This window comes from Barbus barbus (assembly GCF_936440315.1).
Source record: "Barbus barbus genome assembly, chromosome: 35".
NCBI lineage: Eukaryota > Metazoa > Chordata > Actinopteri > Cypriniformes > Cyprinidae > Barbus > Barbus barbus.
In genome coordinates, this window is record NC_136763.1 from 15,281,486 (window position 1) to 15,297,596 (window position 16,111).

Here is a 16,111-nt window from a genome sequence, read left to right on the forward strand (position 1 = left end):
TGTGTGACAACAAATCTTGTTCTGCCACATACCGAGGAGTGTTTTAGAATGCTATTAAACCTGTTATTAATGTGCATGAGTCTTCTTACACACGTTTCACATATGCTTCCTCTCATTTGCTCAATGAGTCATCTTTATTTGACCATTTGCACACAGAAGAACAGCATTACTGCACTCACGTTATCTCTAATGTTACTGTGTCTGGCCAATATTTTCAACAGGTTACAGTGTGACATTATAATTTAATAATTATTAAGTCTCAATGATACTGGGACACCATTTCAATTCTAACAACAGGTCCCAGAAAAATGTGAGTAAATCATGATAGCAAGACAGAAAATGAAAATACCGTCTTATTGACTATTATGTTCTGTTGAGATAGGTTTTACTGCATTTATGATTGGAGTTTTATGACCTGGCTGCACGAGTGTCATTTTAAAGTTTTTTTTTTTTTTTTTATCTCAGATTAGCCATACCAGAGGATAAAACACAACTATTTTTTTCCCTTATTTTTGGAATGTGTAATTTGAAAATTTGATGCTCTTTCTTGATCTTTTGAAATTTGATCTTTCTTTTAAACAAGAATAAATAAAAGTTACACTGTTTACAATATGCATTTACAAATACAATACTCAAATATCAGAAGTTGCCATATCAGTGTTGCCAGAGAGTGAGCCATATATTTGTATTCTTTTGCATGTTGATGAAATTCACTGTATCAGTGCACAGTGCTGCTAGTATTAATAGTGCCAGAGGGTGGCAGTAAAAGAGCTTACATTTCTATATACACTGCATCAATATGTCATGATGCCTAATGTGAATGACTCTAAACACTACTTTGATTCTTCACATTTGAGCTTCAAACTGTACACACCAAAAAAAACAAAAACAAAACAAAAATGACCCTGTTTAAGTGCCCCTGGTGCAGCAATCCTCTCTTGACATGATAACAGAGAATCAATATCAAAGTTGTGAAATGTCGAACTGCTGTACAATAAACAAAACCAAATAGAAGGATGCATCAAGTAACATTTTTGAGCATCTTTAGATCTTTATTCTAAGCTGTCTTTTGCTAATTAAGTATGCTTTTAAAATCCTTAATACAATATAATTGGCATTTGTATTTAGTGTTAATGTAGCTGTGAGTGAATCACATGTGTGATTGGCAAATACAGCCTGAACTTAAATACTAAGTAATACCACAAACATACATTTGGCCTGCTAAATGTGATCAGAGATTCACTGTGAACATGTGGCAGAGAAACCCTGATATACCTAATCATAACACACTGAAAAGAAACAAAAAAACAAACAAACAGGCAAATTGCACACACACACACACAAAGAGAGAGAGAGTAAAACAGTTCTCAGCAAAGCTCTCTGAGTTATGTAATCCACAGCGCTTAGAGCAACACTCCAGTGACACAATAGAACGGAAACCGGACCAGTCACAAAGAAGACCACTGCCTTCTTTACAAATCACAAAAGGTTTGTGTTCAAAGCATATATCAAAGAATTTGTACTTAAATATAAAGTTATTAATAAAGAAAAATACATTTGACTCAATATGTCACACTTAAACCGTGTTAAGTTTTTGCTTAAGGTTTTATTTTTTTGTGGTAGCCATTAAAGCAAACATTTAGTTTAAATGTATATTTAAATATTATAATGAACTGTTTATTTAACATTCAGTATAACTGAATTCACTGATTATGAAAGTAGTCACTGTGTGAGTAATATACGCAAGATAGATACATCACAAGAAAGCGACGGGTTATAGAGTGAACGGCACAAATTTTGAAAGAGAGTGGGTCAGATAAGATTTTTGACCTCTTAATTTGACTTGAATTGTTTTCTTTAAAGTAAATTTCAACTTCTCTTTACTATGTAGGCCCAACAATATTCAAAACGATAAACTATTATTAACCAAAACAGCACAAACCATTTTAATTCTCATTGCAAATGAAGTCACATTTAATATAGTCCTGGTCATTTTTTTCTTTGATTTTGTACGGTTTATTTTGTTTTTATAGTTTTTAATGAAGAAGCCATTTGTCACACAACCTAACCATGCCAGCATATGCATAATTTGGCTGCCAAATGACAGATGAATCAGCAGTGTGAATTTGATTGGACAGATATTCATAGAATTTTCTTTTTTCCTTAAGCACAGTTAACTGCACTTTTCTAAACTATGCACAATTATATGGTTAGCAGTATTTAACCATATAATTATTATAAAAGGGACTGTCCGTCCCTTTTATAACAAATCTGCCACATATTTTTGGGTCACAACCCACCAGCTAAGAGCATCTAAAGTCAAACGTTCTGCCTCCCTAGAACAAATGCAGAGTATGATACATGACCTACTGACAACAACCCTTTCATTTTCTTTTTTATCCCTTTAGGGGGTCACGGCAGCATTCAATCTCTAAAAACTGCTGCCAGAAAAGCAATCTGAATGCTCAAATGCAAGCATAGGTCCAATCTGACTGAAATGCACATAAGGCTTTCCAGCCCCTGAGCAGACCTGGAGGCTTACAACAGCAGCCTTTCTTTCCCTGTTGTTTTTTTTTTTTTTTTATCTACTTCCTTTTTTATCACTCAAACCCTCACAAGCACACATATGTGCTTTAATTAAAGAGATGTGTTAGGATCAGTCCCCATAGTTTTAAGGTGTCTGATCTAACAGGTACAGAACGCATGTCTCTCAGCAGTTTCCCATCATTCTTTCGCTTTCCTAGACCCCCTCTCATCTATCCTCACACGGCTCTACCCCTGAGACCCAGCAAGCTTTTAGCATTACAGCAAGCTCTGGAGAAATGTGTGCCAAATGTGTGTGTGAATGTGAGAACTTGTTGATCTGAGCAACTGCGTATATTTAGTGGAAAGAGAGTGGATATGAGCATTTTTGTTTTGTGTGTGTGTAAAGTTGGCTGTACACCATGCAGTTTTTTCTATCTTTTACATTTGTTGCTTGTCAGACTGTATGATGTGACCACAGTGAAATTGTGGGCAAAAGCCAAGGCTCATCAATTGTCTTGTATGTCAGGCTATGCAGTGCACATCTTTTCAGAATGTGGCCACGACTGACAGCGTTGACTAGGCATTTTACATCATCAATCTCTCACTGTCACATTCTGACATTCTCATTTACACACTAAATTTAATATGTATGGCACAAATCCAGTCAAGCCCCTATGCTAATGCTCAGAATGTTTCATCTGAAAAAAAAGAAAATAAGTTATTTAAATAAGTTATTTAAATAAAGTTTTCTGCCTCAGAGTTAAAAAAAACAACCACTAACTGTGAGATGATATATTGTGGGAAAGTTACAATAATAAGAAACAGTCATAATTGTGAGATGTAATACACATTGTTTGATATAAGTTCACACTGTGACAAGAAATTCAAAATTACAAGATATAAATGGAGCATAGCGATAGTTCTGGCAGGCCATGTTAGTCAAGCTCGCGCCAGCTGACACTCCGCTGATCCACGTCTACCTATAGGATCACGACACCAATCATAATTCCCTTCATGAGGTCCCTTTAGTCATTATTCAGCAGCTATCGTTTCGCTCAGGAACTTATAGACGGCGAATTCCAACTCCATAGGAAGCGTTCAATCAGGATTTTCGACAGAAAGGGTTAAAGCATCCACGTAACAACTGGCCATTTCACCCTTTATTCATCTCTGAATGTCTTCACGAAGCTAAGCAAAGTTTCTTTCATTTTATTGCCTAATGCTATGTTGGTGAACATGCTTCAGATATTGCTCATTGTTAAGCTAGTTGTTCAGGTATATTTGCTAGGCATGCTATCGTATTGTCACACTGGTAACATTACCAGTGAACCTTGTTTTAATCTGCTGTCAAGGCTGTCGATATGAATATTGCTGTCGAAAATAATACCTATTTCCAACATGCTGTGTTTAAGTCAGTGATATGCTGTTGCTCAAGCTTACTAGTGTATCGGTAATGTGCTTGATACTTAATGCGCAGATCGTATATTTGCTTCTAAAGCTGTATCAGTGCTAAACGTTATCTGGACAAGGGCAAATGCTGTTGCCTAAATTCAAGTATGGACCATATGCCATACTGCTTAAAGGGGCATGCTGCTCTTTTTAGCTGTTTATAAAAGAGCACCCCTTTGCTACTTCTATTCTTCTGTAAGGACATGCTGCCCCACTCTATGCATTTCAGAAGGTCTTCACTTAAAGCTATCAGGGTATTGGGATTGCTTGCTTGTTAAGGCTTATCTAGTGTCCAGTATCATATCGTTGCTAGACCTGCCGTTGCTTAGGCTATCGGGTGTTTCTGCAGTGCTGGTATGCAGGTAAACTTGCACAGCAAGAAGCAAAAGTTAAGCTATTGTTTAAGGCCATCTAATTATCTTGAGATATGCTTGCTGCTATGGGTCATATGGTTATTGGTAATGCTATTTCTTTAGGTCTGACTACTGCAACATGCCGTGCTTAAGCACTACACTAATGCAGGTTATCAGATAGAGGACATGTATGTCAGCGAACACTAATATCATAGGAGGTGACAACCTGTATAAACATGACTTGAATTATTGAGTTATACAGGTCCTTCTCAAAAAATTAGCATATTGTGATAAAGTTCATTATTTTCTGTAATGTACTGATAAACATTAGACTTTCATATATTTTAGATTCATTACAACACAACTGAAGTAGTTCAAGCCTTTTATTGTTTTAATATTGATGATTTTGGCATACAGCTCATGAAAACCCAAAATTCCTATCTCAAAAAATTAGCATATCATGAAAAGGTTCTCTAAACGAGCTATTAACCTAATCATCTGAATCAACTAATTAACTCTAAACACCTGCAAAAGATTCCTGAGGCTTTTAAAAACTCCCAGCCTGGTTCATTACTCAAAATCGCAATCATGGGTAAGACTGCCGACCTGACTGCTGTCCAGAAGGCCATCATTGACACCCTCAAGCAAGAGGGTAAGACACAGAAAGAAATTTCTGAACGAATAGGCTGTTCCCAGAGTGCTGTATCAAGGCACCTCAGTGGGAAGTCTGTGGGAAGGAAAAAGTGTGGCAGAAAACGCAGCACAACGTGAAAAGGTGACCGGTCCCTGAGGAAGATTGTGGAGAAGGACCGATTCCAGACCTTGGGGGACCTGCGGAAGCAGTGGACTGAGTCTGGAGTAGAAACATCCAGAGCCACCGTGTACAGGCGTGTGCAGGAAATGGGCTACAGGTGCCGCATTCCCCAGGTCAAGCCACTTTTGAACCAGAAACAGCGGCAGAAGCGCCTGACCTGGGCTACAGAGAAGCAGCACTGGACTGTTGCTCAGTGGTCCAAAGTACTTTTTTCGGATGAAAGCAAATTTTGCATGTCATTCGGAAATCAAGGTGCCAGAGTCTGGAGGAAGACTGGGGAGAGGGAAATGCCAAAATGCCTGAAGTCCAGTGTCAAGTACCCACAGTCAGTGATGCTGGTGTTGGTCCACTGTGTTTTATCAAGGGCAGGGTCAATGCAGCTAGCTATCAGGAGATTTTGGAGCACTTCATGCTTCCATCTGCTGAAAAGCTTTATGGAGATGAAGATTTCATTTTTCAGCACGACCTGGCACCTGCTCACAGTGCCAAAACCACTGGTAAATGGTTTACTGACCATGGTATTACTGTGCTCAATTGGCCTGCCAACTCTCCTGACCTGAACCCCATAGAGAATCTGTGGGATATTGTGAAGAGAAAGTTGAGAGACGCAAGACCCAACACTCTGGATGAGCTTAAGGCCGCTATCGACGCATCCTGGGCCTCCATAACACCTCAAGTTAATAAAAAACTTCATTCAAAAACTGCATGTTGTGTTTACTTGTGTTATCTTTGATTAATATTTAAATTTGTTTGATGATCTGAAACATTAAAGTGTGACAAACATGCAAAAAAAAAAAAATCAGGAAGGGGGCCAACACTTTTTCACACAACTGTATATTACGATAATCATAATTGTGAGATACAGTCAAAGTCACACTGTGAAATAAAATTTCACACTGAGATTATAAGATTTACAATGTGAGATAACAGTCAGTTATGTGAAACAAAGTTGCAATTGTGTACAAAACATAGTCAAATTGTGAGATATAAAGTCAAACTATAAGACAAGATATAAGCTCAGTTATAAATAAAACCCCAACGTTTTGCAATTGCAAGATATAAAGTAATACTGTATACTAAAAAGTCACATATACTTTTAAGTAGAAACAGGTTTTTCATAGTTGACTGCTCATGGTCCAGTGTGAACTCTGTAATTTTGCAGCAAGATGATCATTTAAAGGGAACTTTCATTAACAAGAGATGTTGTTTACGACAAAATAAATAATTTACAATTCCAGAAATGTGACAGAAATCAGTGTGTGTGTAAGCTGACCAAATGAGTGGGTGAAGCATGTTCAGTGAAAAGTGTGAGAATTATGTGTGTGGTGTTTCCTCTCTCTCTTACACTCGAATCAGTCTCCTCACACACAAACAAATAAGTCTAGTTGAGTAATGCGATCAGCGTACGGTTTTCGTAAGTGTTTATGAATTATATCCCCAGAATTGTTACTTCATCATGAAGCATTAAAACTCACCACAAACAGAATGGGCCTACTGTGTACACAATAATAAGATCAACTGATCATGTAATGAGCTAAATAACACAAACACACAGTTTCAGCAAACAGCATTTGATGGGATTTGAGATTAAGTTCCTCCAGCTCTGAACGGTTCAGTGGGAATGTTACTGTATGCATGTAGACAAGTAATCAAACCTAAACAGGTTTGTGTTGGTTAGTGTACATAGACTGATTTAATTAGCCTGCAAGAGAATCATTGATTCCAGACAGCAGCTTGCAAGGCTGTTTATAAACTTTCTCAGTGCTTGAACTTCACTGAGAAGTGGATTCAATATAATGTTGATGCAAAGAACATACATAATGTTTGGCAAAAAATTTCTTCGAGACCTACGTTGGTTTGGAGGCCTCTGCCTGGTCGGTCTGAAGTTTCTGTCCACCTTCCACCTCCATGGTGCAGTAAACAATCCGGTTTGGCGCTAAAGACTTTAGACCCTGTACCTCCATAATCACCACCTGTGGAACAAATAATTTGAAATCTATAGAGACGACTCAATTGTGAAAAAACAAACAATTGTGACTGTTATCCAAACACACTGTCGATAACCCCAAAACCAACTTCAAGAACACAATGCCTTTTCTACAAATAATATGACACTACAAAAATAAAACAAAACATAAATGTTGTGTGAAATATTGTCCAATAATGTATGAATCAATATTTTTTCAGAGATCCTAATTTAAGAGTGTAAAGAGTGACAATATGATTGTATAAAGCTTGTAAATGGTCTTCAAACCTGCATAAATTAATCAAAATGCTAGAAAGGGGAATATTACAGACAAAACTGAAAACATCAAATTAGGATCAGGGTAAAAACTGATTTTTTGAGTCAAATCTATTTTGTGAATCAATTAATCCAGTTCAATAAAATCCATTCTGAATAACTCATCTATGAATCAGACTAATTTAGTTAACAGCCCACTGGTTTATCAGTGAAATTTCAGTGTCTTTAATATTACTATATTTTATGATGCTTTTACATATTTCTGAAGCTTAAAAGCTTCAGTCTGCAATCAATGTAATTGCATGAGGGAAAAAACATTATTCTGTATTCTCAATTTATTTTCCTTTGTAGAAAGAAAGTCATTCGATCACAGAATTTACATTTTTGGTTGAATTAATCCTTAGACATGCGAGATAAGTTAGAAGCACTTTTATCCAAACCCACACACAGCTGGCGTGCATGAGGACAGAGGATGTGAGATGTGTCAGATAAAGCTGTCATCACAAAGGTATCAGTGAAAGGGGAACGAGCTATTAACACACGACATACATCACATAGTTGTATTGCCTCCTTCTTCAGGGAATATCTCCTCTCAGATAATGCCACTTGATTAAAGCTAGCTTTATAGCAGGCTGTCAGTGCCACTCAGGATTTTCTGTCTGGTTTGTGCTAAGTAAGACTTGTCTACACACACACACACTTATCTGCTACTCAGAAATTCAGATTCTCCTGCCCTCTTTTAAACCTGCATGATGAACATCAGGTGACATTTTCAATTTGTCTAATTGCTAATGCACCAACATGGTCTGTGATATTTGATGTTGATATGCAACATGTTGTAATGAGATATTCAAAGCAATGGTTGTGCAAATTAAATTTTCACCCGATAAAAGGAAGTACAGAAATCCTACGTCAAGCCAGTGATGAATGTCAAGACCATCACAGATTCAATTATTTTATTAGGACATTGTTGTATGCTGATGATCAGATCAATTCCTATCAAATCACAAGCTACAACAAGATGGTGGTGAAAAGGAAAGAGGCGATGTTGCGTTTGCATTTGTTTCATATGCTCATAGAAATTCGATTTTCTTAAGTGTGGGCAATGTGATGTGGTATTCTGGAAAGCTTAGTGTTCTGAAGCAAAGCCAAAAATAATGTTTAAGACAAATTCATGTGAGAATTCAAAAGGCAATGTTTGATGCAATATTTTTCAGAAGACTGAAACTGCACAGGGTCAAAGCTGCAACATTTGAGTAATGAGCCAAGATGCACTAGGTAAACATTTCAACCACTGATCTTTCATGCAGGCTGCGTTTTACTCTTAAACCCTATTCAGTTGGTCAGTTTTGTGTTTCACACGAATCAAATGTGTGTTTTAAAAAATAAAATAAAATTACTTAATTACCTAAATTTGTTTTTCTCAGTGGTTCTTTGAGAAATCTAACAAATAAGAGAATAAGAATAAGAGCAGGCACAGCCATTTGTAAATTTAATGTGTCTGGCTTCCAGTGTCATCCACTTCCAGCTTATTTTAGATGTAAAAAACAGCTTGTTTTGCTGCTTGATATTGTACCATATACCATATTATTTATTATATTATATTATATGTAGTATTTAATGTATTTTCTTAATTATGAACACACTGATTTGTAGTGCAAACAGTTTTACCATTTACTGCACTTTGCTATGCTTCTCGTTACGTCCCTACAACAGCTAATGAACTGGAAGTCTCACACATTCACAGAAAACGGCTTACTTCCATGTTGAAAAATAAGGTGGATAGCTATATTTAAATTCGGACAAAAAAAAGTAGTCAACAAGGAGAGTTTGATCCCAGAAATGGCTCAAAGTGCCCCTCAGAGATGTTCATAAAATGAATCCAATTCAAATGGTGGTTTAGATTGTCAAGTGGTTTTATAACCCAATGACAAAACACTAAGCAAGAAGAAGTACCTCCAGAGTGAAAGACAAAACTACGTCAGACTTGGAGAGCTGATTCTCATCCTCTTGGCCCATGTCAATGATGGAAGTGTTATGGCCTCTCTTGAGCTTTTGCAGTTTGAACTCTCCTCCTTTAGACACCGGCATACTCTCCAGATTGGCCATCAGCAGGTTCACTGATGACTTCAGCTCCTCAATGTACATGGCCTCCATGTCCCTGGACACAAACTTGGGGAACCTGCCAGCCTATTAACGGAGTTAAAGAAAGAAAATCAATTGTGACCAAGAGGGACAAAACGAGACTAGAATAGGCTCCTCTATAAGCCTAAAACGTACAGTATGCAACAGCTTCAAGTGTAACTGTTTGAGATCGGAACATTTACTTTGGTGAATTGATCAGCCATTTGGAGTCGTCCATCCAGCTCCCTTCTGATCTGGGCAGCCTGTTCATCAGGATTATCCAACTGTAAGAGACACATTTTAATGCATTTACACCAATAACTTCCAATAACTTTTCCTCCCTGTAATAAGATCAACCATATCTGACCTTCACCATTACAATAAATAGTGTCAAAATATATCAGTTCAACAGAAAAGGTCATCGTCAATAGTCACATTCACTGTGTGTACATGAAGAACTGAATGTTCATAAAAGGGCATACAGATCAGAGCCGAACACAGCTGTGATTTCAAAAAATACTTTTTTATATAAGACACTACTGTTCAAAGAAATAGCTGCATTTATTCAGATGAATAACACATGTTATACATGAAGATACATATGAAGCAGCTTGCGATGCGATACGACTCACCCCTGTTACGATGCAATGCAATTCAATTTGATTCAACAATGCGATTCGATGCAATGGGAAAAATATGATCGCTTTTATTTCTTTGGTTCAGACAGACAGCAAATAATAAATTAACTTGTGTCTTCTGACTTCTAACGCCTCGAGGCCTGTTTCATAAAACAAGTTTACCAAACAGGCCAGGCTTATTTCAGTTAGTCTGACTCACTGTCAAATTATTTGGTTCCATAAAGCAAATTTTACAAAGATCAACCTCAGTCACTGTGGCTACTTATGCTGGAAAGCTAACCTGGTTCAGGGCAGGCAAACTGTCAGGCTAAGCTGAGTTCCTCTAACACTGACCAATAGGAATGCAATGATATTACCACCGACTCTCTCACATATCATAGTCATGCAGCCTTTCTCTCTGGTTTTACAACAGCTGTACCTTTTATAGTTAGAACAGATCGCATTAGAACATGTAACAATCTAACATTGCTCTTTAAAGCATTAACAATCACTAAACTAAAAGTTAAAATAACTAAATTAAAACTACATTTTAACTGCTGTGAGAAACACACATTAACTCATCTGAGCTAAGTAATTAGGACCGTATTAGCTTACATTTTATTTACCCATTACAATAGTCCCTTTACAGTTACTGTTATCATAAAATGCATATTTGACTCAGAATTATTGCGCTATGTCTGATTAGCGCGCAGCAGCGCTCGTCCACTCGCGTAAGCCCCCTCCTGACAGCAAAATGGATATATTTGCATGACTTTCTAACATTTACAGACGAAAATACTCGTGACATGTCAGTTATGCACTGAGGGAAACAAAACGTCTCAAATGCATTAAACAGCACAAATATATTCGATGTTTGCCATCGTGGATCGATTTGATCCATGCTCGACATTAAGGACTGCTATAAACTTGCACACATTACTTATATTGTCGTTTATAACCGCTTTAGCCCCGATTGATTTGTTAGGTTATTTCAAGTCAGGTTTTGGACTTTAATCCCCGCTTTTCCGCAGGTCTCTGTAGTATTGTTGTGATGCGTCATATTCACGCGCAGCAGCAGTGATGAGAGAATGAGCTTGAGTAACCGTTTAGAGAGGAGAAATCAATATACATATAAAATAGTGGTCACTTTCTAAACAATAAAAGTGTAGCACATCCACTAGTAATAATATATAAATAAGTAGTTTTTTACCGATGCAAATATGTTAGAAACAATGCATCGCGATACAAATGCTAACTTGTATCCGATGCACACTTTTTAAACCGATGCAATGCATCGTTAACTTTTTTTGCCGATGCACAGAGCGAATCGGGGAATCTTCCCATCCTAATACATAAGTTACCAAGTGATAAGAGATCAATAGGCCTACTTGTTTTCAGAAAGTATCTTGATTTCTGATTTAATGATTTAATTTTATCTTTTGATTTGTTTTAATCATAAATCATTACATTTTGTTACCTGTGCCATACCAAATAAACCTCAAGCAAACTATATTCAATATTTAATGCCTGCATGTGGCTTTCTGCAAGCCTCAGTCCAATACATGCACAGCTCATGTCCATCTGAAAGCCCAGGACTGTTATTAGATTAGAGGCCAAAGTCCATCAGCCATTTGTCATCATGTCATTTGAGAAGGCAACTTCCGAATCATTTAAAAATGAAGCATGAACTTCTGTGCATATTTCTGTCCCGATTCAGACAAGACAATTTTTTTTACTGGAGAAAGCAATATTATGGAGGACTTGTAATGGTTTGAATCACAAAAAATGGTTTGAAGTTAAAAACATCTTAATGATTGATTTGTTTCTTACAGATACACAGCTTTTCGCTTTACAAGATGTTGATGGACTGGTGGATTATTGTGATGTTTTTATCAGCTGTTTGAATTCTGATTCTGGTGGCACCTATTCACTGCAGAGGATCCATTGGTGAGCAAGCGAAGTAATGCTAAATTTCTCGAAGTCTGTTCCAATGAAGAAATAAACCCTTGGGTGGCCAGAGGGTGAGTAAATTTTCATTTTTTTGGATGAACCATTCCTTTTAGCTAACAGTGAACTCTCCAAGCCAGAAAAATCACCCTTGCTAAGAATAGGACAGACCTCAGTATTTCTTTAATTAGCTATTTTTGTACTGCCATCATTCAATGCCTAACCTAATGAAACTCTTAGCTGGCGGCCTGAATGTTTAAATATCTTGTTGCAAAAATCAAACAGCATGTCACTACAAATATATCAGTTTATGGCCAAGGGACGCATCTTTAAATACCCAGTATGTTCTATACTAAAGGGTTCTGAACTAATGGTGGGTTCAGAGCCTTACGGGGGAAGAATTGGCCAGTCAGTTGTATGGTTGGGTGGAGGACCATCTGGACAGGCTGTGGCCATGGTGTCCCCGTTCCTGACTCCAACTGGGCTAATTCAGTACTCAAATAGCTACAAACACCTACATCCTTCCATGAGGATTCCTACATGCAAATGAACGCACACACACCAATGCACTTGCAACATAAACATTGCTCACACAGAACAATGAGTGCATATAACTGTGCAGCCATACACAATTAAAACACATGCTCACATCACACACGCATGAATTCATGTACAAGTTCTGTCCCACACATACAGTATATGAACACACACTCATCATGCCAATGTGTGGGTGTTTTCATAATGAAATGCTTAATTTTACTGCATAATAACAGGATGGGTGTCCAAGACACAGATTAAGCCTCATCCCCATCCAAGATCAAAAATACTTTCCACAGAGAATGCACCTGTGTCCAGCAATTTCAGGTTTATTAGATGAAGTCATGTTGTTGAAAACCTGATTTTCTATTGCTTCTTAATGATAGAAAATATTTTGAAGTCAATGGGGCCCTAATAATGACTTTAATAAAATCTGGCACATCTTCAACCAGTTTCAACACAGAAATAACTAAGCAGTATATATACTCTACCATTCAAAAGTTTGGTGTCAGTAAGAATTTATGTTTTTAAAATCTGTCTCACAAAGGAGCCATTTATTTGCTCAAAAATACAATAAAAACCATAATATTATGAAATAATATTACAATTTAAAACAACTGTTTTCTGTTTTAATACATTTTAAGTGTAATTTATTCCTGTGAGGGCAAAGCCGAACTTTTTCTTCAGTGTCACACGATCCTTCAGAAATCATTCTAACATGGTGATTTGCTGCTCAAAAAGAAAAAAAGAAAGTTTTTATTATCAATGCTGAAAGAAGTTGAAAATATTTAATTTCTTTTTTTCAGGATTCTTTAATAACCAGAAAGTTCAAAATAACTACAAATAAAAAACTTTTACATTATAAATATAATTTTGTCAATGTCATTTGCTGAATAAAAATGTTAATTCCTGAAATAAATAACCCCAAACATAAAAAGTAGTGCATTTGCTTTCTAGAAAATTGCTAACTTTAAAACACTAGTCTAACTGCATACATCCAAACTATTTTATAAAAGACACAATGCCACAAACTCCTCAAACTTTAGCATATCCAGCAATCTTTTCTAAGCCCTTATTTTAACAGCCTGATCACTTTTAATTGAAATGAAAAACACTCATTGTCATCTGTATGGAATGTGCATTAGATTATGGAAACCCAAAAGGGACAAGGTCTACATTTGAAAATAAACACACTTACACATAAACACAACACACAACTTTGATCTTTGGCAACGTTAGTGGAAACTTTTTAGTTCAATTAATATGTAGCTCAATTTAGCTCAATTAATATGTAGAAATTTACTTCTGAAAAAACACACTTAGTAACACATTTATTATCAAATATATTCCTTTACAATATTTAATCAAAAGTCCAGCCTAGCATTAAACAGAACTGCCTTGACCACCCCCAAATGAAACTACTTTCCCTAAATGGGATTTTTGAGTCTGGTCACAAACATTCTAACAGTGAAATTAGCTTTTCAAGCTGAGACCAAGCAGCACAGCATGCATGGTTCTTCTCCTGCTGCTGGTAGACTGAGATAGTCAATGCTAAAGATGAATCAGCGTTCAGTGTTTCTCACACATGCCTCATATCTCAGCTGCCTCTCTCATTGTGTTGACATCGCAAAGACAAACCAGCTAACATAAAAGAACCTGCCACCACTGTCATTTAACTGCTCTGTGAGGCTTTTGATTAGCTCTTTGTTTATTTATCTGCTCTGGCTTTGAGCCATAATGTAATCCAGATGAATGGCATAGTTGTAAGCAACCAACCGTTCTATCGTGACACCTTGGAACCAGATTTAGAGAGGTTCTTATCAAGTCAATGGAACTTGATAAAATGTAAAACATGGGTTTTGCCAAACAAGGCCTTCAGATGAACAACAATAAATAACCCGGCGTGCCATGACACATCCTAACTTTGTTGAGATTTTCATGCACCAGCAAGGGAGCAATCCATGATGTCATTGCCTGATTTGGTGATCAGATTTGGTGCAAACAAGACATGTGTAATTAAATTAATGTGCCTAATCTAAGTCAGCCAAGGCAGAGAGATTGTCTGGCCAGTGCGTGTGTATGTGTGTGTGAGTAGAAGGTGAGTCCAACAAAACAGAGTCAGACAGCGTCATGAAGAACAACAGTTTCTCAAACATTAAAAGAATAATTTGCCACAAAATTGACATTCTGTCCTTATTTACTCATCCTCATGTTATTCCAAACTAATAAGATATTTTTCCTTGATATTCAATCACCCTGCAGATTGACATCCCAAGACCACAAGAGGAATCTGTTTGTAAAGCCTGTTCCAAAACAGATCACCTTCATATTTAAGATAATTAAAACAGCATTATCTATTTTCTCAAAGCAGCAAACCCCACCCCACAGCCAATTTCATTGGTCAATAGACCCTTAGCAAAAACCTGCCCTCCTTAGTTACTGTTGCTATGTCCGACAAACAATGCCGTTTTTCTACCGAAAACTATTTTTAATAAATGTAGTCAACAATAACAACACTGGTCGCCTTTCAAGAAATGTGAAAAATCATGGACAAATCTGATCATGACATAGTAATGCTCTCTATCAGGATGCACTATCAAAGCTAAGTTAAGGTTAGAGCTGAGGTTAGGATTATGGATTTACGTTAGGTTCAATGTTGTGTATGCAATCAGCACTTTGATTGACAAGACCAATGAATATCCTCAGAATCGGCTGCAAAGCAGAGTTTGCACTTAATTGGTTTGGGGGGGGGGGGGGTCATGTATATGTAACAAGGAAGGCTAATTGGTTAGCAAAATGCTAACAGAATAATCAGCTATAAGCATGCTAAAGTGGCCTAATGATTAGCTTGTGAGGTACCTGAAAATAAAACAGAATGACAAATGACTATTTATAGCTTCCATTGTAGGGTATAATAAGATCTGACATACAATTAAAAAAATTGTTGACAATTATTACATTAAAGCACCAAGCTAGGCTATTATTGTAATCAGTGTACCATAGTATTGCTAGAGTATTTTGTAGCATTTGCTTCAATCTAACAGTAGAGCACACTAACAACACAGTCCCTCTCTCCAGGGATAAAACTAAAATGACCTGCTATGCACTCAGAATGTTCAAGAGCGCTTCTTAAACTGTGGTCGTTAAATATTTAGTCTGTTTGGTGAAGTTAGTTCTTCTGGGACGGAGGCAACTCAGTGGAACGCTGATTAGCGTAGGTGTAACGGTGGTTAGCATCCAACACCACATGATGGAGGCGTACAAAACTAGCAGGGGGTGAACTTTAATGCTAGACATCTGATTTCATGTTTTTCTGATTTCAAGGCACAATGTTACTCCCAAAATAGATGTGTAAAATTAAAGTAAAGTCATACAGTGTTTTATTGTAAACATCTCTGCAACTGCAATCTTTCACAAACTGAAGGAAAAAGTGCTCTTTCCGCCACTAGGCAGTGAAAGTCCAGGTTAGTTTTTTACCTTTATCATGTAAAGAAAATGGACA

The 16,111-nt window shown here is 36.9% G+C and overlaps 1 protein-coding gene across 12 annotated transcripts in view; it reads right to left on the reverse strand.

Annotated features, from left to right (window-relative positions):
* The window catches only part of LOC306854824 (calcium-dependent secretion activator 1-like), a gene marked incomplete at its 5' end in the record, with an annotated part of 117,350 nt that overhangs the window by 72,923 nt on the left and 28,316 nt on the right, over positions 1 to 16,111 (reverse strand). For all 12 annotated transcript variants that reach the window (XM_079393058.1, XM_079393056.1, XM_079393060.1 and 9 more), the window contains 3 exons: positions 6,994 to 7,115; positions 9,341 to 9,574; positions 9,712 to 9,792. In XM_079393058.1, the coding sequence (XP_079249184.1) occupies positions 6,994 to 7,115; positions 9,341 to 9,574; positions 9,712 to 9,792 (437 nt within the window). The remainder of the gene's footprint in view (positions 1 to 6,993; positions 7,116 to 9,340; positions 9,575 to 9,711; positions 9,793 to 16,111) is intronic.